Source organism: Phyllobates terribilis, unplaced genomic scaffold (genome assembly GCF_046119375.1).
Source record: "Phyllobates terribilis strain yellow unplaced genomic scaffold, ASM4611937v1 Scaffold_3__8_contigs__length_932513732, whole genome shotgun sequence".
NCBI lineage: Eukaryota > Metazoa > Chordata > Amphibia > Anura > Dendrobatidae > Phyllobates > Phyllobates terribilis.
Window position 1 is genome coordinate 686,687,904 of NW_027362763.1, and position 26,635 is coordinate 686,714,538.

The 26,635-nt window shown below is 43.5% G+C and overlaps 1 protein-coding gene across 3 annotated transcripts in view; it reads right to left on the reverse strand.

Moving 5' to 3' along the window:
- Positions 1 to 26,635, reverse strand: part of LOC141257387 (calpain-8-like) — a 120,095-nt gene that overhangs the window by 8,333 nt on the left and 85,127 nt on the right. The window contains exons 8-17 of one of the 3 annotated variants that reach the window (XM_073671881.1): positions 22,859 to 22,933; positions 21,416 to 21,573; positions 18,814 to 18,974; positions 17,044 to 17,252; positions 15,415 to 15,451; positions 7,611 to 7,715; positions 6,095 to 6,158; positions 5,400 to 5,464; positions 2,904 to 2,972; positions 2,702 to 2,780 (exon numbers count right to left, since the gene is read on the reverse strand). In XM_073671881.1, coding sequence (XP_073527982.1) covers positions 2,702 to 2,780; positions 2,904 to 2,972; positions 5,400 to 5,464; positions 6,095 to 6,158; positions 7,611 to 7,715; positions 15,415 to 15,451; positions 17,044 to 17,252; positions 18,814 to 18,974; positions 21,416 to 21,573; positions 22,859 to 22,933 — 1,022 coding nt within the window. Of the gene's footprint in view, positions 1 to 2,701; positions 2,781 to 2,903; positions 2,973 to 5,399; positions 5,465 to 6,094; positions 6,159 to 7,610; positions 7,716 to 11,516; positions 11,568 to 15,414; positions 15,452 to 17,043; positions 17,253 to 18,813; positions 18,975 to 21,415; positions 21,574 to 22,858; positions 22,934 to 26,635 lie in introns of all 3 variants that reach the window. The other 2 variants (XM_073671882.1, XR_012318057.1) reach the window with 2 other exon arrangements.

A 26,635-nucleotide genomic window follows, 5' to 3' on the forward strand; every position in this document is an offset into this window, starting at 1 on the left:
CAGGTACAACTAGGCAGCTGGGGGCTGGAATCTGCAGCGCAGGGAGGCCCAAGCTTTCTGGGCCCCACCCGCTGCAAATTGCAGTCCGCAGCCACCCTGGAAAATGGCGCGTTCATAGAAGCGCCATCTTCTGGCGCTGTACCCAACTCATCCCGGGCCCTGGTGCGGTGGCTCACTGGGTAATAAAGGGGTTAGGGCCAGCTTGACATTATCAGCTGGCCCTAAGCCCGAAATTCATGGGGTCACGCCAATATTATACATGACCGCCATGAATTTCAAGTAAAGTATTTTAAAAAAAACACAACACCCAGAATAAAGTCCTTTAATTGAAATAAAGACACAATTCTTTATTGTTCTAAATTAAACGATACTTACCATCACGCCCATTCCAGCTGAAGCCAACGATCTCCTGCAATAAAAGAAAAATAATAAAGCAACATCATTCTTACCTTTCGATGGTTCCCAGGACAGCTCCAGCTCTGCTACATCAAGATGACAGGCTGGATCGCAGCCAAAAGCTGCCATCCAGCCTGTCATCCCGCGGACACTGAGAAGCGCAGGCATGCTTGCGCTCCTCAGTGTCAGGCTGTGACGGCATCCCGATGAGCCGAGTCTCTCATGCTCACCGCATGCGCAGGAGAATTCTCCCACGCTGTCAGTGACGTGCATGAGGTGAGCTGAGTTCATTGTCAGCTCATCTGGATGCCATCACAGCCAGACACTGAGGAGCGCAAGCACGCCTGCGCTTCTCAGTGTCCGCGGGATGACAGGCTGGATGGCAGCTTTCTGCTGCGGTCCAGCCTGTCATTTTGATGTAGCTGAGCTGGAGCTGTCCTGGGAACCATGGAAAGGTAAGGATGATGTTGCTTTATTATTTTTCTTTTATTGCAGGAGATCGTTGGCTTCAGCTGGAATGGGCGTGATGGTAAGTATGTTTTAATTTAGAACAATAAAGAATTGTGTCTTTATTTCAATTAAAGGACTTTATTCTGGGTGTTTGTGTTTTTTTTTAACTTTGACTATGGGGTTAGTAATGGGGGTGTCTTATAGATGCCTCTCCATTACTAACCTGGGCTTGATGTCAGCTGGCATTATAAGCTGACATCAACCCCAACCCTATTACCCCACTGCCACAGCAACAGGGCAGTGGGAAGAGCGAGGCTAAGTGCCAGAATTGGCGCATCCTATGGATGCGCCATTTCTGGTGTGGCTGACGGCTGGTGTTTCTAGCCTGGGAGGGGGCCAATATTCATGGCACCCTTCCTGGGCTATTAATATCAGCCCCCAGCTGTCTGCCTAGCCTTTGCTAGCTATTAAAATAGGGGGGACCTCACGTAATTTTTTTGGGGGGGTCCCCCATTTTAATAGCTAGTAAAGGCTAGGTATTCAGCTGGGGGCTGAAATTAGTAGCCTGGGAAGCTCCGTGGGTATTACCCCCTTCCCAGGCTTCAAACATCTGCCCCAGCCGTCTGCTTAACCTCCGCTAGAGACTAAAATTAGGGGGAACCCCACGCCAATTTTTTTTTTAATAAATCCTTTATTTTAACACTAAATGACAAGTACAGTAACCAACACTATCACTGTACTTATTATATATGTGACTGACATGTTTCTATCTATCTAATCTATGTGTGATGCTCTATTATTTCTGTTGTAAATTGTCGGGTACCGATGCTGAATTGCCGGCCGGCTTTTTTAAAGAGACGGTGCATGAAAACACTAATATTTTTTTAAATAAATCCTTTACAATAAATGACAAGTACAGTAAGCAACACTGTCACTGTACTTCTTATATATGTGACTGACATGTTTCTATGTATCTAATCTATGTGTGATGCTCTATCTTTCTGTTATAAATTGTCGGGTACCGCTGCTGAATTGCCGACCGGCTTTTTTAAAGAGACGGTGCATGAAAACACTAATATTTTTTTAAATAAATCCTTTACACTAAATGACAAGTACAGTAAGCAACACTATCACTGTACTTCATATATATGTGACTGACATGTTTCTATCTATCTAATCTATGTGTGAAGCTCTATTCTTTCTGTTCTAAATTGTCGGGTACCGGTGTATGCCACTGCTGAATTGCCGGCTTTTCATGTTTCACTGTGAGCACTGTTCCATCGATTTGGGCAACCACCTCCCTCAATACATTCTACATTATTGTTAGTTGTTTTCCTTCATGTAGAATTAACCTACAAGGAAAGAAAGGGTTTATTTTCATTCCGATATTTGTGTCCCATTGACTTGCATTGGTTTCCGGTATCGGAATCGGCGATATCCGATACTTTTTGGGTATCGGCCCGATCCAATCCGATCCTATATTTCCTGATATCGGAAGGTATCGCTCAACACTAGTAGTAACCCGTAATGTAGAAAGTTCCTATTGACAGCAAGTAGAAATCTTCAAAACTATAAAGTAAATATAAAAAAACATTATATTACTGTTTATTATAAAATGAATAAATTGCATTTGCTAAAACTCTGGTACCACCATAAAGTTTCATTATAACTGCAGAAAATACTGAGATTCCAGTAGGCTTAAATTATCTGGTACCTTAGACTCTTCTCATCAAGTAAGTTGCACCTTGAAGAGATTTTCCAGAATCTCTATATTCATGATCTGTCTTTAGTATATGACAGGCCTTGGTAAATCATGATCAATGTAATGAAAACTTTTTTGTCTAGTGCTGTGTACCTGCTTTTATCAACGCTGTTCGCAAATCAGCAGCACAAAGGGTTCCGCTTTTGTCAGAATCTGAACACTTGAAAATGTTCTAAAAGGGTAAGGAGAAAGAATCATATTCTCCAATACATATTGTCTCATTAAACCTGTGAATAATTCTCATCCCCTAATAAATAATGATTATGCACATATAGAAAGGAATAAGTAACATTACCCAGTAGTTCTCCACCTTCAGCCAGGTCTTCTTGAATTCGTTTGTGCTCAGTGTCATAGTATTGTCCACCTGGAAACGCTGAAGTTAAGGTTTTTTTTTCTGTGGTGAAAAATTGAAATTTTTTAAGGCAGGGGAATAAAGCTATATGCACACAAAGCGTTTTTGATGCATTTTTTGCGGAGGTTTTTCCGCCGCGGAAACGCTGCTAAAACGCTTGTTAATAGGTCAAGCCAGCTATAGCAATGCTAATCCTGATGTGCTGTGTAAATGATGCGGAAATTTCTGCTTAGGATTAGCATTGCGCAAAAAGCCGCAGCAAGACCATTATGCCAAGCGTTTCCAGAGCATTTCCCACCCATTGATTTTAATTGTCAATTGTTAATTTATACCTGCGGATTTGCTGCGTTTCAATTAAAGCCAATGAGTGAAAACGCTCCAGAAACGTCGTTCGGGTGGTACCCGGGTCGGAAGAGGAGGACTACAACTCCTCTCATCCAACCGTTGCTCCCACTAATAACAGTGAGAGCGGCACTGCTGAGGGGAGCAGTAGTTCTCCTCAGCAGAGCTAGGAACAACCAGCAGTTAAAGAAAAAAAAAAAAGTAAAAAACAAAAAAAAATCTTATACTCACCTGTCCAGCGCCCACCGGTGTCCTCCTGGTCCCCAGCGGCAATGTGCTGCTCCCGGTGGCCGGCAGTATACTGCGATGATCGGGCTTGCTCCCAAGCTGTGTACTGAGCTGCCAGGACCTGTGGTGAAATCAGCGATCAGCTGATCGGTCACGTGACCGCTCAGCTCATGCTCACGTTACCTCCCCGTGGGAACATTCTCAAGAAAGCTCCCATGGTAGTAAGTTCACTCGGCTGATCAGCTGATGAACCCCAGTGCCTTTTAAGGCCAGCTCAGGCAGTCATGAATTGCCAGAGTATTCTGGAAAGTCTAGCACCTTTCTACCAAGTTCTTGTGCAAGAACTAACCTATTCTTCCTCCAGACTTTGCTCCAGACAGCTGGCTAAATATATTCTTTAGAGCATTCAACTTCTCATACTAATTGAGTTCAGTGAATGTTGTTGCTTTTGCTCTCTCAACTCTGCTAAATCTGGCTGTAACTTACAAACTCCTTTCTGTTATCAAGGTATTTTAGCATATACGTCTCTCCTAATCATATAGTTACCATATCCCTATTGCAACTTTCTGATTGCATAAACATCTCTGGTAATCCATTGGCTAACTTTATTCCTCCTATAAGAACATGATTGTAAATATGTCTCTACTAATGTTTTGGTTAACCATGTCCTTCCTGCAAGTACTCAATTGCATATGCATCTTTGAAAATCCTGTGGTTAACTATATCCCTTCTGAAAGTTCCTAATTGTATAGAATTCTTATCTGGCCCTGTATATTATTGCTCTGAAGTTACATCTACTGCTTCCTGCTTCATTTGACATCTATTCTGCTCGCTCTGTTGTCCTGTCTTCCTGGCTGTCCATTTCCACTGCATCATCACCTCTGGTCTGTGATTCTTACTCTGATCTATGGCTTAGATAATCCACTTCACTAGGTGAGCCCTTAGCAGAAATGTGGCTGTTCTAGCCACAAAAATTATCACATAGTCTGAATAAAATAAGGACCATAGTGAGATATAGGATCATGAAAGCGCCATCAGCCACTTAGGAGCAGACTAATCAATAGGCCTCAACCAAAGATTGTGATAAAATGCTGCACATGTCCTGTTTTTTTTCTAAAGACTGTACCCTCCAAGTGCGAGACTACCCAGCAAGGCATATTACAATTAGTTTCAGGTAGAGTCACTCTAATCAGCTGGCAGATTCAATTAGGTCTGAAATAATTTGTCTTCAGAAGAGATTTAATATGCTCTAATCCAAAGCATAATAATTGAAGGATTGGGAAGAGTTTAAGAAATTATAAAATATACTCACCTGTCTTAGATTCGCCTCTCCCCCATCCTTCCACTGCACATCCCACACCAAGGATCAGTCTTCGGTTCGGAACTTCTTTCCAATGCTAACTAGGGGGGCATGACACACTTCATTCACCTCGATCCTTCACATGACCGCTTGTAGCCTATTGGGAACCAATCTGGACTAAAGGCTGATCCAAAGACCAATCTGAAGTGAGCCAATTTGCTGTGGCAGGACAGGAGTGGGACAGGCCTAGGCTAGGTAAGTATGATCTTCTATTATCTTTTTTACCCTTTCGTGGCTAGTTGTCAAACTTTTTTATGGATTTGTGTGAATTGAATTCCAAAACATGTCAGATTCTGGTGAGTAATAATTTTGAGATAATTCAGAACAAATTGGATTTGTTATGAATTGATTCGCTCACTAAATATTGGTATCTCCTGTGAAATACAAAAAGAATTCTTCTTGCTTTGCCACAATATTGTAGCAGGCGTTTTATCCCTTTTAGGTCATCACATAGTGTGAGGGTGCTTCAAATAATCTGAAACTGCTACAGAGTTTGTGAAAAAGGATACGTCCATGAGTTTGATCAGATCTCGGATGGTTTTTCTAGCGAATCCCACAGACTGGAGCTCAGGATCTGCATAAAGAGAAATATCATTTCTATACATTTTATCTAAAACTGTTTATTGCTTTATGGCTGTATCTTTTCACCCCTGTCCTTAACTGTTAATCTTGATACATTATATTAGATAAATCTGTAACCTGACATAAAAAATATACTTCTAATTATGTCCATGTGGTACAATTAAATGTAATACAAAGGTGTGTGCATGCACATGTGTCTGTATGTGTGTCTCTGTGTGTGCATATGTGCGTGTCTGTGGATGTGTATTTATGTGTGTGTGCCTGCATGTTTGTCTACATGTGTGTGACTGCAAGTGTGAGTCTTTGTGTATTCTGTCAGCATGTGTGTGTGTGTTTTTCCGAGTGTGTATTTGCTTGCTTGTCTACATGTGTATGTCTGTGTGCGCGTCTGTTTGTGTTTGTATGTCTGTCTGTGTCCGTTTGTGTGTCTGCATGTGTGCGCATGTCTGTGTGTGTCCGTATACTGTATGTGTCTGTCTGTGTGTGTTTATACTTGTGTGTGTCTGTGTGTGTTTGTATGCCTGTCACTATGTGTGCGTGTATATGATAAGAGTGATATATATTATTGTATCACTATTATTTACTCACTTTGAATATGATAGAATCCTCCGATATCACTTACATTTTGCTAACATCTTGTCCAGCATGTCCTTCACTTTATTCTCATTGAATTCACCTTTCTGTAACTACAAAATACATAGAATACAATGACTTAAAGGGATTTTTTCCATTAGAAAAGTTAATTGTAATCAACATTTGAATCAATAGATCTTTGCATAATAATAACTTCCACAATTGGATGTGTTTAAATAAAATGTTCCTGTGCTGAGATAATCCTATAAATGTGCCCCTGCTGTGTACTGTGTAATGGCTGTGTCTGACCCTGCAGGAACATGGTCTGATCAAGCTGACTCGCCCCCTGGGCCGTGGGGCACGCGGAACCGGGCAATAGGGAGACGTTGGGAGTAGTAGTGGCGGCCCAGTCCCGCGCCTCAGGGTGGTCAGACCAATGGTAGTCTGCTACTGTACTTTAGATAATGTCCGACTGCGCCACCCGTGGATTGCGGTTATTAGGAACCGCCGCTGCATGCAGACCGCTGGGGCTGATGAGGTGTGCAGCTGGGGTAGTGTGACTCCCCACGGGAAGAGTGCGGCCCCAGGGCAGTGTAGTGGATGGTGGGAGTGATGGTGGTGAGAGTCCCAGTACCGGTAGTGCCGGAGGAGCGAAAAAGCACACAGACAACGTACTGCAGTCCAGGGTCTTTACTCACAGTTAATATCCAAGTCACTTCAGCTGGCAATGACTGCCCGAGCTGTGCTGCGTCCACCAGGTGTGGGGCTCGGTCAACTCCCAGGCAGTTCAGGAATATGGCACAGGACCCCCTTCTTTCCTTTCTCTGGCCTGCCTCACCAGTGACCCACTTTTGTCCAGCTGCCGCGGACCTGCGCAGGTAAACGTGGGCCCCGTTCCCCGCTGTCCTTTATGGTGCCTTCCTAGCAGGTTTGATGAGGTGTCGCACCAATAAATGATCACGACCTCCGGTCTTTGGCTGAGGGTTGTTTCTCCTCCACCAACTTGGGATCCGGTACCCTTAATCTGCCTGACCCTTCACCCTGTATTCTCGTGGGTTCTTAGGGTCCCTTCCACCTTCTTGTTCCTGAGCCCCTCTGTTCCTCTCTCTCTTCCTTTCTTGTTCCTTCTCCTCCTGTTCCCACTTCTCCTCCTTCCTCGGCCTCTTCTCTAGGCCCACTTCTCCTTCTCCTCTCAGGCTCCGGCCTCTTCTCTAGGCCTGCCTCTGGAGCAGCACTCAGCCTGAGCTGCTGCTCCCTGTCAGCTCTCCTCTCAACTTCTCCTCACAGACTGAACCCAGATCTAAGATGGCTCCTCCCTTTTATACTTCCCTCTAGCCATGAGCCCAGGTGACCAGCAACCAATGGGCTCCTTCTTAAGCTCAGGAACCGTCCCCTCCTGCTCCTACAGCACTGGGTGTTCCACCCCCCCTCCCCACTCCAGTCAGGGACATAGTCGGTCGTGCCTGCACTTCTGTCTAGTGGGAGCACCGTTGAGCTGTCCCTCGGAAATGGGGTGTGTGTGCTGTATGCAGCTAACTGAGTCTTGGTCCACACTCCATCCTTACCTGGGAGTGGAATATCACACCTCTGGCAGAGGTGCAATACCCCTGTAGCGGCCGAACCCTCGGGGCGCTACATTCCCCCCTGGTAAAGCACAGCACGTCCTCGGGCTGGAAAAGAGCAAAAACAGTTGATTACAGGACATGCAAAACTTTTTAAAACTTTTTACATTTAGAAACGGACGACATTGTTCAATTTCCTTTATGGGACACACTTTTCTTGTCACTAGACATTATGAAAACACTTTCAATACTTCCGGAACTCTTTTGTATAAAACATCTCGTAAAACATTTGCATTATCACCTAGCAGCATATAAAACTTTCTCATGTAAAACATTTTTAGGCAAGACACATTCTTGTATTCTTGGATCATGGCCGCGGTGCAACTTGCGACCAGGTGTTCTTCCCTCTTAAAGGTGCAACAATTTATCTTGAGGTAGACGTTGCAGCCTTTTTTTTTATAAAACCAGTAGGGGGCGCTTTAGGAAGCGCAACTATATACAAGGGATTGGCCGTTCCCAGTCCTCGGCCGGTTGAAAAGGGGGAATGGCTGCTCACAGTCCTCAGCCTGGTAAAGGGAAGAGGGATGGCTGCTCTCAGTCCTCAGCCAAATAGGGGATGTAGGGGGTAACGTTAAACAGTTTCACGAAAGTCCTTTGTACCCCGATGGGTAACTATGTACATTGGCGCTTTTTCTTACTTTCTACAGTCGTCCTCCATATGCGCCTTGCTCCTCCTGGTGATGATCTTCAGGCCCGTCCTTGCCCTCTTGGTACTCAGAGTCCAATTGGTACTGCTCCTCCTCTTCTACCACTCTGTGAACGTGCAGGGCGTACCATCCCTTCACGCCTTGGTGTCGGGTGTAGGACACCACGTCTCCTGGATATAGATCCCGCCCTCGATGACCTTCTGGCAGGTGGCTCTCTACATCCCTCCTAGTCACGAACACATTGCTGATGGTCTCAGGATCTTTAATGAAACCCCAGCCATGTTCCATGTGAAATTTTACGACAGTCCCGGTGACTCGGGGACTGCGGGCAGTTCGGGGATCTCACCGGGCCTTCATCTTCTGCTCCGCACTTTGGGCCTGCAGCTTCTCCTGTTTCATGCGCCGCTCCCGCTGCTCCCTCTCGAACACCTCCAGCTGTTGGCGGCAGTACTCCCGTCGACAGGCGGTGTCCGGGGGCGCTAGGCCTTGCGACCGGGCCTGCGATTGTGGTCTGCTGATCACGCCCGGGGTCAGAGGGCACGGCGTGGGGCGGGGCTCGCTGGTGGTGTCGATGGCCTGGGAACCGGTTGGTAGCGGTGGAGGCACGGTGTCGATGGCGGGTTCAGGTACGTTGGGCTCCGCAACAGGGTGCAGGGGCAGGTCGGCAGCCCCAGAGTTCGGGGTAGGGGCATCTCCGTTACCTGCCTCTGCTGTCGCGGCCTTCTCCGCGGCGTCGTCCTCGGCATCCGCTCTGCTTTCACTGCCCTCGGTGGCTGGTGTGCCGCTGGATGTCGACGGCGCCTCCTGCTGCAGGATCACGGCCCGCCTGGCCATTTCTTCTTTCCACCCGGCAATCACGTCCCGCCGCGCCCGGACCATCCTCCGGTCCAGCTCCTCCAGCGCAGCCCACACATACTCGGGGTCTTCCTTGGGGAGGTGTGCTAGCAGCTCCGTGAAGCTGCATGGGGATTCGGCCTGCAGCAGGCCACGCGCCAGGGCGCTGGAGCTGGTTCCTGTCTCTATCTTTGGGTGCGGCCTGGCCAGACTGATCCAGACCGCGCCCTGCCCCACAGTTTTCTTCTCTTTCCGCCCCCAGAGGGGGTGGTCCTGGGGCATTCTGCTGACAATCACTCTCAGGGGCAGCCCCCCCACGTTGACGGACATCTCCACAGCCGCTCTCATGGCTGTTGGGGGTGGGCTCCTTCTTTGGCGCCATTCTGGGACCTGGCCCACGATAGGAGGCGGCCTCCTGTGTTCTTTTGGCGCGCACATTATGGCGCTCATTCTTCTGGGGTGGGCGCCATTTTCAGCACAGTCAATTTTCAATAAAACAGTCTCTTTCTCTTCAGGCGCGCAGTACCCATTTTTAGCGGGCACGTAATCCTGCCGACTACGCCAAAGCTGACTCGCCCCCTGGGCCGTGGGGCACGCGGAACCGGGCAATAGGGAGACGTTGGGAGTAGTAGTGGCGGCCCGGTCCCGCGGCTCAGGGTGGTCAGACCAATGGTAGTCTGCTACTGTACTTTAGATAATGTCCGACTACGCCACCCGTGGATTGCGGTTATTAGGAACCGCCGCTGCATGCAGACCGCTGGGGCTGATGAGGTGTGCAGCTGGGGTAGTGTGACTCCCCACGGGAAGAGTGCGGCCCCAGGGCAGTGTAGTGGATGGTGGGAGTGATGGTGGTGAGAGTCCCAGTACCGGTAGTGCCGGAGGAGCGAAAAAGTACACAGACAACGTACTGCAGTCCAGGGTCTTTACTCACGGTTAATATCCAATTCACTTCAGCTGGCGATGACTGCCCGAGCCGTGCTGCGTCCACCAGGTGTGGGGCTCGGTCAACTCCCAGGCAGTTCAGGAATATGGCACAGGACCCCCTTCTTTCCTTTCTCTGGCCTGCCTCACCAGTGACCCACTTTTGTTCAGCTGCCGCGGACTTATGCGGGTAAACGTGGGCCCCGTTCCCCGCTGTCCTTTATGGTGCCTTCCTAGCAGGTTTGATGAGGTGTCGCACCAATAAATGATCACGACCTCCGGTCTTTGGCTGAGGGTTGTTTTTCCTCCACCAACTTGGGATCCGGTACCCTTAATCTGCCTGACCCTTCACCCTGTATTCTCGTGGGTTCTTAGGGTCCCTTCCACCTTCTTGTTCCTGAGCCCTTCTGTTTCTCTATCTCTCCTCCTCCTTTCTTGTTCCTTCTTCTCCTGTTCCTTCTTCTCCTCCTGTTCCTTCTCTTCTCAGGCCCCGGCCTCTTCTCTAGGCCTGCCTCTGGAGCAGCACTCAGCCTGAGCTGCTGCTCCCTGTCAGCTCTCCTCTCAACTTCTCCTCACAGACTGAACCCAGATCTAAGATGGCTCCTCCCTTTTATACTTCACTCTAGCCATGAGCCCAGGTGACCAGCAACCAATGGGCTCCTTCCTACGCTCAGGAACCGTCCCCTCCTGCTCCTACAGCACTGGGTGTTCCACCCCCCCTCCCCACTCCAGCAGGGACATAGTCGGTCGTGCCTGCACTTCTGTCTAGTGGGAGCACCGTTGAGCTGTCCCTCGGAAATGGGGTGTGTGTGCTGTATGCAGCTAACTGAGCCCTGGTCCACACTCCATCCTTACCTGGGAGTGGAATATCACACCTCTGGCAGAGGTGCAATACCCCTTTAGCGGCCGAACCCTCGGGGCGCTACAATACCACATCTCCTGGGCAGGGGAGGAAGCAAAAGAGTATACAGACATTACAGCAGGGGATCACAGCTTATTCTTTGAGGTAAAACATTGCTTAAAAACAGGAAGTGAAATGTTTTGCCTCATGAAAAGAACCAGCTGTGATCCCCTGCTGTCCTATCTGTATATTATTTTGCTTCCTCCCGCTGCCCTGGAGCTGTGGTATGATCAGACTATGATCCTGTACGGTCAGACACGTCCATTACACAGTACACAACAGGGGCACATATATAAGATTATCTCAGCACAGGAACAAATTTTTTAAACATCCAATTGTGGAAATTTTTATTATTCCAAAATCTATTAATTGCAATGGATTTTGTTTGTGGGAAAATCCCTTTAATACAGACATAGATATATAGAAGGTAGATAGATATCCAATAGATAGATTTGTGATAAATATGTTATTTTATGATATAGATAGATAGATAGATAGATAGATAGATAGATAGATAGATAGATAGATAGATAGATAGATAGATACCTCATCTTTCACAATGTCAAACTCAGAATCCGTCTCTGGAGTAAGGACAGGCTGGAAATTCATTAGAAAAGAATCCATTTTTATTTCCCAAAACATATTTAGTATCAGCATATTCTGCAACTCTGTCCACAAACTGTCACACACATATATTCAGTCACACACACATATATATACAGTGGGTACGGAAAGTATTCAGACCCCTTTAAATGTTTCACTCTTTGTTTCATTGCAGCCATTTGGTAAATTCTAAAAAGTTCATTTTTTCTCTCATTAATGTACACTCTGCACCCCATCTTGACTAAAAAAAGACAGAAATGTAGAAATTTTCGCAAATTTATTAAAAAGAAAAACTGAAATATCACATGGTCATAAGTATTCAGACCCTTTGCTCAGACACTCATATTTAAGTCACATGCTGTCCATTTCCTTGTGATCCTCCTTGAGATGGCTCTACTCCTTCATTGGAGTCTAGCTGTGTTTAATTAAACTGACAGGACTTGATTTGAAAAGGCACACACCTGTCTATATAAGACATCACAGCTCACAGTGCATGTCAGACCAAATGAGAATCATGAGCCCAAAGGCACTGCCCAAGGAGCTCAGAGACAGAATTGTGGAAAGGCACAGATCTGGCCAAGGTTACAAAATAATTTCTGCATTACTCAAGGTTCCTAAGAGCACAGTGGCCTCCATAATCCTTAAATGGAAGAAGTTTGGGACCACCAGAAGTCTTCCTAGACCTGGCCGTCCAGCCAAACTGAGCAATCGTGGGAGAAGAGCCTTAGTGAGAGAGGTAAAGAAGAACCCCGAGATCACTGTAGCTGAGCTCCAGAGATGAAGTAGGGAGATGGGGGAAAGTTCCACAAAGTCAACTATCACTGCAGCCCTCCACCAGTCGGGCCTTTATGGCAGAGTGGCCCGACGGAAGCCTCTCCTCAGTGCAAGACATATGAAAACCCGCATAAAGTTTGCTCAAAAACACATGAAGGACTCCCAGACTATGAGAAATAAGATTCTCTGGTCTGATGAGATGAAGATAGAACTTTTTTGTGATAATTCTAAGTGGTATGTGTGGAGAAAACCAGGCACTGCTCATCACCTGCCCAATACAATCCCAACAGTGAAACATGGTGGTGGCAGCATCATGCTATGGGGGTGTTTTTCAGCTGCAGGGACAGGACGACTGGTTGCAATTGAAGGAAACATGAATGCGGCCAAGTACAGAGATATCCTGGATGAAAACCTCTTCCAGAGTGCTCTGGACCTCAGACTTGGCCGAAGGTTCACCTTCCAACAAGACAATGACCCTAAGCACACAGTCAAAATAACAAAGGAGTGGCTTCAGAACAACTCTGTGACCATTCTCGACTGGCCCAGGCCCAGCCAGAGCCCTGACCTAAACCCAATTGAGCATCTCTGGAAAGACCTGATAATGGCTGTCCACCAACGTTCACCATCCAACCTGACGGAACTGGAGAGGATCTGCGAGGAAGAATGGCAGAGGATCCCCAAATCGAGGTGTGAAGAACTAGTTGCATCATTCCCAAGAAGACTCATGGCTGTACTAGCTCAAAAGGTGCTTCTACTCAATACTGAGCAAAGAGTCTGAATACTTATGACCATGTGATATTTCAGTTTTTCTTTAATAAATTTGCAAAAACTTCTACATTTCTGGGGGTTTTTTCAGTCAAGATGTGGTGCAGAGTGTATTTTAATGAGGAAAAAATGAACTTTTTAGAATTTACCAAATGGCTGCAATGAAACAAAGAGTGAAACATTTAAAGGGGTCTGAATACTTTCGGTACCCACTGTATGTATATATATATATATATATATATATATATATATATATATATATATATATATATATTCACTGACATTAAAAGACAATAAATCCCAAAAACCTCAGAGAAAACAGGCCATATTTACCAATACTAGAATCTAATTTTACTGAAGGATATTATTATATAATTTATCAACCCCTTCTCCATGATTGGTCAGTGTGTAAGTGACTGTTCATCAATATTTTGCAATTCTTGCTCTTGTAGGGTGCACTTATGTAGTGCTGAACAGCGTCTCTGATCTAACAGTATGGATATAAGACGGCATAATACACTACACATAACAGTGTGACGGGCACCCTATACAAGCCTTGTCCATGTCCATGTATAACACTAAGCAGCCACAGCCCTTATGGATGGTAGATGTGTGAGTGTTCATCAGGTATTTTGCCTATCAGCTACATTCATCTTTTATTATGGGGGCATGTCTGCATCCTACAGTATATTGATATTGTGACCAGGTATTGTTAGGTATATATTTTTTCCGTGACGCACACACATACCGTATATGTCACACAAATCAAATGATGTAAGTTGATCACACTGCTGTCCACCCTGTTTATCTGATCTAATATTGGAGACAAAAGTGTCCAGCTAATCTAATCTAATCTAGCTGTCTCCCTAATCTAATACTGGAGATACCAAGCATACTGAGCTCAGAAGTGTTATACTGCTGTCCACCTATCTCTATGATTTAATCCATGCTGTGACGGAGTGGCCTGTCCCAAGTCTGTCTGAGGATGCCTTTTGAGCCAGTGGCCTCAGACAGATGTTACATTTGCCAATTCTTCTTTTCAGTCTAGCTTTACCTCAGTGAGATTGGATGTAGGGATCTGTGAACAGCAATTTTCAATTCTTGTCACAGATACTCAATGGGATTTAGGTTTGAACTTTGACTGGTCCATTCACACACATGAATATGCTTTGATCTAAGCCATTCCATTGCAGTTCTGGCAGGATGTTTGGGGTCGTTGTGATGCTGGAATGTGAACCTACGCCTCAGTCTCAAATCGTTCGCAGCCTCTAACAGGTTTTCCTCCAGGGTTGCCTTGTATTTACCTTCATCAATCTTCCTATCAACTCAGACCAGCTCCCCTGTCCTTGGTAAAGAAAATCATCTCCACAGCATGATGCTGCCACCACATTCGACTGTGGGGATGGTGTTTTAAGAGCGATGCACAGTGTTAGTTTTCCACCATACATAGCATTTTGCATTTAGTCCAAAAAGTTCTACTTTGGTCTCATCTGACCACTGCATCTTCTTCCACATGCTTGCTGTGTCCCCTACTTGGCTTTTTGCAAACTGCACTACAGAACTTCTTATGACTTTATGACTTGCTTTAAAAAATTGCCAGATTTGTGGCGTGTGCAACTAATAGTTGTCCTCTGGACAGATTCTCCCACCTGTGCTGTGGATCCCTGCAGCTCCTCCTGAGTGCCCACTCTAGTGCTCTCCTTGACTGGAATGTCAGTTTAGGTGGATGGCCATGTCTTGGTAGGTTTACAGCTGTGCCATCCTATTTCCATTTTTGGATGATGGAATGGACAGGGCTTCTTTAGATGTTCAGAGCTTGGGCTATTTTATTATAACCTAACCCTGCTTTTTTTTCTTCTCCACAACTTTATCATTGATCTGTCTAGTGCGTTCCTTGGTTTTCATGATGCTGACTGATCCCTAATGTTCTCAAACAAACCTCTGAGGCCTTCACAGAACAGCTGTAGTTATACTGAAAATAAATTACACACAGGTTGGCACAATGTACTAAATATGTGCCATCTGGAGGCAGGATTTTATTTAGGAGTATCAAACTACAGGGGGCTGAATACAAATACATGTCACAATTTTCAGATTCAGGTTTTAAAATAATTAGAAAACCATGTGTCTCCTTTACACTTTCACAAATACTTGCTACTTTGTTTTGGTATATCACATAAAATCCCAATAAAATAAATTTGTTTGTGGTTGTAAAGTGAAAAAAGAGGAAAAGTTCACGGGGTATGAATACTATTTTAAGGCACTGTATTAGACCCATACCGTAAAGATATAACCGTATTACCTGCCATATATTTGCCTGCATATCGCCATCTGCTTCCCTAGAATAAAGCAAAAGTATATGTAGATCATGAGAGTCATTCATAAAAAGCAAATGTGATCATGTTCCTCTCCTACTAAACATTTCTTGCCAACTATATCATATTAAGTCAGAAACTAGGGGGGCTAATAGGAAGCACAACCATGTTAGGTGTCACCCCTGAATTAGTGTCTTAGAAACTGTCAATAATAAAGTAATTGCTTTCCTGAGAAGACAATGCAAAGATGGCAACTAATATGGCTATATTTCTTGTTGGCAATTTTACCAATATGGAGGCTACAGCTCACTAAAAAATAAGGCAATATTTCTAAAAAAGAAAATAGATAAAACACTAGGGAGAAACAAGCTCAAATAGGGTTTTTTTCCGGCAAACAAGACATTTTGTTTATCAGATTAGGCTATCCTGATCAATAAATGAATGCATTTTTGGATCGTTGCTCAGCTGCTGTGGATCCATGAGTTGTCAAAACCAATGAAAATGAAAATATATGGAGAATTTTTGGATGCAGATTATTGAAGACTTCAATTCTCAAGATTATACTGAACATGCCTTTTTTCATCAACGCGTTTTGAAGTGACAGGCACTTCTACCTCCAGGAAACAACCATATATTTAAATATATTTATTTCCTGTATATATTTATAGATATAATACAGAGAAGTTGAATCAAAGAAATGTTATACCCGTATAAAAAGTGTATCTGTGCGGAGACTCCGCAACTATTACTGGGTATCCCAAACCACCACGGAAGAAATGAGAGGCTCAGTACAAGAAAAGCTGAAATCATATAGAAAGGAGTACACAAGAACCAAAATATAAAATAAAATGATATTTTATTAAATAGGCATGATCAATAAAAATAAACAAATCACATTAAAAGTTGCAGTGGGAAACCACAAGATGGCAGCACAAACCCATGGTATCAAGCATAGATCATGCCGAAACGTGCGTAGGGGCCGGTGGCACTACTCATTCCTAGGTACTGTATACTTATTTTCTTGATTAATTAGTATATATATATGTGTAGGGACAGCAGATTGTCCTGCATGACATATTAGAAACTAGGTTTCCATTTATGATTCGTGTCCCTGGTCACATATGCAACGTTAGCATTTTGTGTTTTTCTATACTTGATACCATGGGTTTGTGCTGCCATATTGTGGTTTCCCACTGTAACTTTTAACGTGATTTGTGTATTTAATAAAATATCATTTTATTTTAGATTTTGGTTCTTGTGTACTCCTTTCTATATGAGTTCATATTCATAGATATGTGGTTGTTTCCTGAGGAAGAAGTGCCTGTCACTTCAAAACGCGTTGAAGAAAAAAGGCATGTTTAATAAATTCTTGAGAATTTGATGTCTTCAATAATCGGCAGACAGGGAGGTATCCACAAATCCTCCATATCTAAAAAGAAAATAGATATTTTTTCCAAATGTTGACTGCTAGTTTAACATCTGATTTACTATAGTATGGCCAGAATAATCTTTTGCGTTCAAAATCCCCTTTAAATTACGATGCCAATATAAGGATCGACAAAACTTTAATTTACAGGAGTTGTCCCCAAATAGTGGAAGTATTTTAGCATACTCACTTTGCTTTGGTTGGTTTTTCAGTGAAGATACGGAGGTAAAAATCAGCTTCATCTGATGCATTATAGGTCGCTGATACAATGACATAATCCCCCGGAAGAAGCTCAAATTTTTTCGATATATCACGCATGAAATCAAATTCACTGAAAGCCACATAGTCATTGTCCTTGAAGAACTCCTTTACCAGAGGAATTTTATCTGAAGGATTAAGCTGTTATATATAGGCCACATAGTAAAAATATAGAAGCAAAGAGTTGTATCTATGGCATGGAAGGGGATAAAGAATGATAGAATTTTTTAATATTTCTAAGTAATTCTACAATGTCTCCAAAATGTAATGGTGTCCAACCAACCTATCTTGTTTTAAACACTTTGACTCATGGCAGAGAACTCCTTTATTTAAGAGTGGCAGCAGCGATCATTTTACTGTCATCAATCCAGCTGATTTTTCTTGATGGAAGTTGTGCCTGACTTTACATTTACGCAGCAGTGGCCAATTGAAATATAGCATTAGATGTGGCCATTTCAATAAATTGCTGTAAACTGCTGAATGTTAAGGCAAGAATGGTATAGAGTCCATTGCTTGTCTTGCAATTATACTGATACCTGGATGGAACTATGATGGATTCTATTAGTGTCAATGGAGTCTGACTTTGTTTTCGGATCCGGTATGTCTGTCATGGCTCTGTCATAAGTAGAAGTCAGGAGGCTAACATGAGTTACATATTGGGTTCCTATTTCACTTTTTATCGTAGAAAATTATAACAACCCTCCAGGTAAACCTGAAAAACTGAACCTTTCTTTGGAGTCTTTCCATGACGCATAACACGATGAATACATTTTGCACACTCTCCCGTTAAGAAAGGTAATCTAACGTGCCTCCCAAATTTGAAGTATGATGCCCCCACAGAACTCTCCCCACACACAGTACAATGCCCTCACAATGCATTCACTCCCACAGTATGAGGCCCTAACAGTGCCCTTCATATATAATAATTACCTCATTCTGACTTGCATAGATTATACCCCAACAGTGCCCCAAAGTGACCCCATTGTATGTGCCCCATACACAGTATAATACTCATACAGTATAATAACTCAAGATGTCCTCCTCACGCCTTATAATGCTCCAACCGTTCCCGCTTTTACTCAATATAATGCCCAAAGTTGCCCCACCAAATTATGGTGCCTCTCCAGGTCTGCTTCAGCCTGTGCCCTGAATGGCTCAGGACAGCGGGTGCGATCTAGTAAGATGATAGCGCCTGCTGCACTCAGCCTTATACAGCAAAGAGGAAAGATACAAGTTGCTTGTTGGAGCAGGGAGCTGCTCTCTGCTCCACTACTGTCTTCAACTGTATCTACATCCTGAGGATACATGTGCAGTTAAAAATGAGCATAACTCCAAAATCCCAAATCTGGGAATCTCCAGGTAGATCTGGGCTGGTTGGGAGGTATGCAATTAATAACATTAATAAAATACTAGACATCTCTCAAAGCCCCTGGAAAAAGTTGAGACCTAATGAAGCCTTCCAAAACCTTCCAAAAAGCTGCACTTTTGAAGGATTTTTTTTTTTTACGGACACATTCATGGTCAACGAAAATACTCGAAGGTGATGTGGAAGGGCTGCGGACTGATAAAGTGTGAACTCTGTGTGGAAAAAATGTAGTTGACATGTTTTTCGGATACCTTGCTCTGTCTCATTCCAGAAGTGCAACCATAAAAGTTAGGAAGTATGAATAAAATTCTAATACTCATAAAAAAAGATAAATACCTTAAATATATAAATGCCCAAGTAGAGGAATGCAGCACACTCATATTTTATTTTCCTTCGATCTTTCTGTGTGAGAGACACAATGATCGGACACTTTTTGCTGGTATCACCATCCGGAGCTTCCAGGGTGATCCGATACTGAGGATTGATACAAAATGTGTCTGTAAAAGAGTAATCCAAGTTTATTAGAAAATTCCAACCTAAAAAAGCAGATTATACAGTAGTGTTCAAAATAATAGCAGTCCAATATGACTAACCAGATGAATCCCTGTTTTTGATATAAATTATATTACCACATGTCAAAGAATTTACCAGTTGGTGCAGTAGATTCTAAGAAAACCAACAGACTCCACATTCATGATCCGCATGTTTTTGAGTCTGTGTATTTGAATAATTAATTGAAAGGCGGTGTGTTCAAAATAATAGCAGTGTGGAGTTCAATTAGTGAGTTCAATCATTCTGTGAAGAAACAAGTGTGAATCAGGTCGCCCTTATATAAGGGTGAAGCCAGCACATGTTGTACATGCATTTCTCCTTGAAAGCCTGAGAAATATGGGTCATTTGAGACATTGTTTAGAAGAACAGCTTACTTTGATTAAAAAGTTGATTGGAGAGGGTAAAACTTATAAAGAAGTGCAGACAATGATAGGCTGTTCAGTTAAAATGATCTCTAAAACTTTAAAATGGAAAGCAAAACCAGAGAGACGTGGAAGAAAATGGAAGACTGCCATTCGAATGGATCGAAGAATAGCCAGAATAGCAAAGGCTCAGCCAATGATCAGCTCCAGGATGATCAAAGACAGTCTCAAGTTACTGGTGAGTACTGAGACAGTTAGAAGACGCCTGTGTGTTGCAAGAAATCCCCGCAAAGTCGCACTTTAAAAAAAAAAGAACCGAAGCAAACCGAAATGTACCGAAGCTTATACAATTTGCCAAAGAACATATCAACTGGCCTAAAGAGAAATGGAGAAATATTTTGTGGACTGATGAAAGTAAAATTGTTCTTTTTGGGTCCAAGGGCCGCAGACAGTTCGTCAGACGACTCCCAAACTCTGCATTGAAGCCACAGTGCATTCTGAAGACAGTGAAGCATGGTGGTGCAAGCATCATGATGTGGGCATGTTTCTCTTATTATGGTGCCAGACCTATTTACCGCATACCAGAGATCATGGACCATGGACCAGTTTGCATATATTAAAATACCTCAAGAGATCATGTTGCCTTATGCTGAAGAGGATATACCCTTGAAATGGGTGTTTCAACAAGACAACGACCCTAAACACACCAGTTAACAAGCAAAAAATTCCAGTCCAACAAAATTGAGGTTATGGAGCAGCCAGCCCAATCCCCGGACCTTAATCTGATAGAACACTTGTGGGGTGACATCAAAAATGCCGTTTCTGAGGCAAAGCCAAGAAATGGCAAAAAATTGTGGGATGTTGTCAAAGCATCCTGGGTTGGAATAACAGATGACAGGTGCCAAAAGTTGGTTGACTCTATGCAACATAGATGTGAAGTAGTTCTAAAAAACTGTGAGTATACAACTAAATATTAGTTTAGTGATTCACGGGAATGCTAAATCCTCAAAAAAAAGAATACATATTGTGAGTTTGTGAAGACAAATGCAGACACTGCTATTTTTTAGAACAGCCCAATGCTTATTTGTTGTTATTTTCTGTATGGTAGTTAAAAATTATATACATTTCTCTTCATGATTTTAATTAGGAAATAGTGTGCAATGTTCCGGATGCATGAAAATAAAAACTGGTATAAAGATTTTGTGCTTAACTCATGCTTTTGAACACACTGCTATTATTTTGAACACTACTGTAGCTATGATGCATACAAAAATAAAAAAAATTAACATTTTTGCAAACAGCTGTTTGTGCATAAGCATGCCATTGCCAACCTATATGCCTCTATGTTTACAGACTACAAATATACCCAGTATGTTGTCTAATCCTGGATGTATTGCTCCCATTTGCATCCTCCTGCCTAATCTTTTCTCTTCAGCAGCACACCCCTACTTTGCCTCCCGGCATCCTGCTTGCCAGGGAGCAGTGCGCTCCTTATCTGTGCGTTCTCCCATTCTCTAAAGAGAGGCAGCTTTGCGTCTGCAGTATTGGCCCAGCCCAGGGGCACTGCAGTGGGCTGGATCCAGTGATCTGGCCAGGTTCAGAGCTGCACATTACCAGCTGTATAGCAAACAGCTTGCATACATGGAAACAGTCCATCCTGATAAACTGCAGAAGTGGCCAGTAATCTTGGCAATGAGAATAAAATTATAAATTTAAAAATACCATGATTGCTGGGAAGATTTTTAATAAGAGGTAAATTTCTAAATTATTCTTTTACAAGAATTTTGCAATTATACCCATTAAAGATGTTGAGACAACCCATTTAATGCCTACACAGGAGCTGTACAAAACAGACTTTAATTCATAAGATTTTTTATAATTATTTTTAGTCTGTAATTTGTTCTTCCCACGTAAGACCCTGAGAATAGAGAAGTGGCCTCACAAGAGCAACTCTTGCCACTCACTTCCTTACGTATGAATGTTTAATGGTGAAGGGAAAAGTTTGGCAGTATAACTGCTTTTACCCAAGTCTTTATTCCCTCCAGCTGTGCTTCCATTTTTCCAGCTTCCATTGAATTCCGTCAGGCACCACTTAAAGTCGTCACCACAGCACACCTCACTCAAGTTGATGTTACATATCTCCACTCTGTGATATTCTTTCAGAAAGTCATGGAAAGCCATCCTGCAAAGTATCAAAACTATATTTTTACAGATTTTCAAAACTTTTAATTTTTCAACACCACTTTTTGGATAGAAACTATATAAATAGGCAGGAATGCGTCATTATTCAATAAGGAGTACATGGCAGGGCACATTAAAAAGGCGTTCTCCAGTTTGTAGAACTGAGAACCACTTTAAATTAGTTGAGAGGGTCTGCTGTTCCGAATCCTCATCTCTTGGCTAAAGAACAGAGTGGTTACAAAGTGCGTTTCTCTTGCTGTTGGACCTACACGGTCCACTACTACTCAGACAAGCCATTAATTAAATTAGACATTGTGAAAATCTTCATTTCTCCTAAGGTGAAGCTGTTGGAAAAATGAACACATATGGCCTGATTCATCAAAGCTTTTATGGTAGAATTCTGGGGTAAAAAGCTCTGACAAATCTTTGAAAGATCACAACATAAGGCTGTGTTAAAATTTTCGGCCAGCTCCAACAATGTGGGCAAGCCTGTAGAGGAACGAGGGTGTGGAGAACACTGCTCGTCAGATTCATGATGAGCAGTGGAGTCTCCAACTGTAGTAAGATTTGTGGTGAGGCACACACACGGAGGTGCACGCTACATGTTAGATGCTCCTGAGTAAGGGTTCTCTCACACTAGGGTATAAATCGTAGGAGTGCAATGCGAGAGAAAAAAATCAAATTGCTCTCGGACCAATGTTATAATGAGGCAGTGCAGATCTGCATATTTTTTCTCAGCTAAAATTCGGCATGCTGCAATCTCACTCCGAAATCTGATGAGTGTGAGAAAAAAAATCGAATGCCATATGGATCATCAATATGGCATCCAATTTTTATGAATACATTACAATTCTGTAGCAAAGGAAACTGCAAATGGTTCTGTAAATGATTAATAGTTGCTGGGTAAAAAAAAGGATTGCATATGGACGGCACACAGATGACAAGTGAGGAAAAAAATCATACCACTTTTCTGTATGAGAACTGGACCGATTTTTTGATATGCAAGTGTGAGCGTATACCCTCATTAAGAGTTATTCATGAGAAGGCTTGCTGGAATCAGACACTCCTGATTCTAAAAAGAGATGTACTCCTCTTATTGAATCAGGCGCTTCTGGCAAGTACCTATCAAATTGGAATTGTCAAAATAGATACATTTCTTTAGGGGCAACTGGACTTATATAGCAGACATTGTTTCAGTAGGCAATAGTTTAATAATGCACCTTTCAAGATATTGGACAAAGTGGCAAGAGATAGGCATGATTTATGGGGACAAACTGACTACTCACCAAAATTCTCCTTCATCTTTCTTAATGTTAAGTTCTTCTCTTGTCTTGGGATCCACATTGTTCCACTCATCAGAACTTGAGAGAATGAAAAAAAAAAATCAGAAAATGTCTAACTTTCGGCACACACAGAATGGCTTCCTTTGACTTCTCAGCAGACTGGATTGGTGTGGTGGGCAATGATCCCTCTCCCACATAAAATATAATATCCCACAGGGGCTGCACTCAAAATACATGAACAGCCTGTCATGGTAGAGGGCTACGGATCTGCAGTGTGCAGCATGGAGAGGTGGAACCAAAGTTCAGGAGACTAATGGTGAAGCTTTTTTTGAGCATTTTTTGGGGAAGCTCGAAGTTAGGAGGTGAATCTTGTGTGGGTTCTGAACTGAAAGACAGGTAGACCATATACAGGTCCATTGAGGAAGCAAGGTATGCGAAATGCGCATCGGGGCAGTCTGACATACAGGAAGAATTTACCATTCTATGGGTAAGCATGTCTTGATTTCATGGTTCGGCTTTTAGCTCTATTGATGGTTCATTCTTATTAGCCGATCTATGCATATATACACATGCATTTGCCATTTTTAACATAGGAGGCAACAACTTTGTTTCTCCAGTTTGTATTCTATACCATGAAACAGGGAATATGGTGGTCACAGGACAATGCCCTATATAGTCTATTAGGGGAGAGATACTTATAATAGTGATCACCATATCCATTCAAATGCCACCCAATTTTTCCATTTGGAAATATATATGTTTCGCCTGTAATTGTCATACACTTTTTCTTGTGTCATTATCGTACAATTCATGGTATGTATTACTTTTTGAATTTTGATGAAGATTTTTAATGTTTATGTATCAATAAAAATATATTTTTTAATTGAACAACTTTGACAATGCCTTTTTACATCGTGGGATGTTTGGCTCCAGTTCTCTTTATATTTGTAAGGTATATTATTCATAGGAGTTTCCCCTAACTAATCCTTCCTTTCATGGCACCAATAAAATTATTAAGTGGAAGACCGCAAACAATATGTTGTCCAACTATTCAGAGAACAAGGTCAATGCAATCAATGCAAGCTGAAGTCACATAGAGACAGACCACTACCAGTCCCTTAAAGAGGAGTCGACTGTACAGGAGAGCAGCATGATGGCATAATAATCAATGGCTTAAAACATAGAGTGATGCCTAAGTCACATGTAAACACATATGTGAAAAATGGTACTGGTGTCTTCAGTTTGGCTGTTTAACCATCAGTGTGTCATCGGTATTTTTCACGGATGTTTAAATAAATAAATGAATAAGCTTCTCCTTTGCAATGTTATACACTGACAGCAAGCAGATAGCACACAGATGGCATCCGTGTGCTGTTCTTGTATCCGCCCCTTTCATTCGTTCTTTTGGAACAGATATGTCTTTGTGTGCACTGACACAAGGTACATGAAAAGCATGGACACCTGAACAACACAGAGCTGTGTTTTTTTTTTCTCATCCTAACAGTGATGTTAGAGATGTATACAGTGGGTACGGAAAGTATTCAGACTAGTGATGAGCGAGCACTAAAATGCAAGGGTACTCGTTGCTCGGGTCGAGCACATTGGAATACTCGGGTGCTCGACCCCAATGTAAGTCTATGGGAAACTTGAGCATTTTTCAGGCGGCTCCCCCCGGCGATCTGCAGAGGGCCTAAAAATTGCCCAAATCGATGGGAACAGTGCTCAAATGACATTGGAACTGCATGGGGAAGACCCCTGGAAGCATCTCTGACTCCCAGATCACTGCTGTCAGCAACGTTGTCAGAGGTATTATGCCACTTTTACGGACTCACAATAAAACATACCAAAACGAAACCAAAATGGATTTTCCTGGGAAATATATTAAGGAACATCCTTTCCAGGGTAATGACTTGTATATAAAGCAAAATAAATAACCAAAAACCAAAATACTCCTCCACACCTTGGGCTATGTTCACACGTAGCGTTTTTGATGCGTTTTTGCACTTTTGCATTGCTTTCAACCAAGACAAATGCATTCACCAGGAAATGTCATTTTAACATTTTACAACCTTATCTGGCCATGTGGTGTGTGACACATCATCAGATATATGCATACAGTGCTGAAAAGACATGGGAACAGCATGGGGAAGACCTCTGGAAGCATCTCTGACTCCCAGATCACTGCCTTAAAGTGTGCCCATCATAAGTGATCCTTGGCGCATGCGAAGATGCCTCCGGCCATGCACATGTCGTTGCAGACTTGCAACAATCACCGTCCACGTCCTTGTCCCACTGCAGCGTTCAGTTGTCCCTACCCCATTCCTTGGAATGCAAGCGCAAGTATGCAGGCAGCCACCCACCCACCCACCCACAGGTTGCAATACTATACTGCCAAATTTTTGACAGCTGCTTGCACTTGAAATGTGGCCTTTTAGGCTCGTGGAGGCGGAAGCTTTTCATAACCTCATGCCGGCGGTGGCCGGGTGTCCATACTCGGTCCCCAGCCGCCACTGTTTCTCCCGGTGTCCCCTCCGCCTTCCACAAGCACAGGTCCCATAACATTACCCGTGCCCTCCCCAGTGCACTTACTGGGAAGGACCGCCTAACCACAAACACATGAACAGGAGAATGTGGCCAGGGACGGTACGGAGCCAGTCCACAACTTTTTTTGCTGAGAGTTGTATTTAACTCGGTGAAAGGACTGGCATAGAGGGAAACCGTATCTACCCTGCGTGTCATTTCTCCCAGGAAGTCCTCTACTGCAGCTCGTTGCAGAAGCAATGGCGGCCCATCCAACATCAACTCGCACTTGTCGGTGGTGCTTTGACACACACATCTTTCTTTGCGCATTTAATTTTTTGAATACAGAGTTGGACAATGGCCTGATCTGTAATGCGGTTTGAGAAATAACATGCATAAGCATGGCCGATACACATTAAAAAAGAAGCCATAGAGTGTCCGGAAACCTTCCGCCACACTTTTCTTAGCCAGGGCTGCTTCTCGGCAGGGTTGGACGGGCCCACCAGAGAACCGGAGACTCCTCCGGCGGGCCCTGGCTTCTCCTTCAGGAGAGTTCATAGTGCCGAGGTGAGGCCATGATGATGATAGAGGCCACCATCTGCTTAGTTTTCTGTTACTTGGAATGCAAGTGCAAGTATGCAGCCAGCCACCCGCCCACCCACAGGGCGCAACACTAAACTGCCAGATTTCTGGGCAGCTGCTTGCACTTGAAATATGGCCTTTTAAGCTCGTGGAGGCGGAAGCTTTTCACAACCACATGCCTCATGCCTCGTGTCCATACTCGGTCCCCCCGCTGTCACTATTTCTCCTGGTGTTGTCTCTGTCTTCTACAAGCTCGGATCCCTGAACAATACTGCTGGTACTTTTCTGTGGGAATTTGCTTGCCTCCTACCAGCCTGGAATATTTCCAGCAAACTTTGGTACGATGCCATGGTATTAGCACTTCCCCCAGTACCAGTAGCGAAGCCATCCCAATTTCCTTCTCAGGAATTTTATTTGGTAGCCTGAGTGACTGCCCAAATACATTTTCTCATAAAGGAACTGAAGATAGAGTGGTAGTAGGTGCAAGTTTCTCCAGCCTGTTAGATATTAGAGGGTGAACGGCAGCACATTGGATCAGTGGTTAGAACTGAAGCCTTGCAGCGCTGGGATCCTGTGTTCAAATCCCAGCAAGTACAACATCTGCAAGGACTTTGTATGATCTCCCTGTGTTTGCGTGTATTTCCTCCTCAGTAAAAAAGCAACCATAGAGTGTCCGGG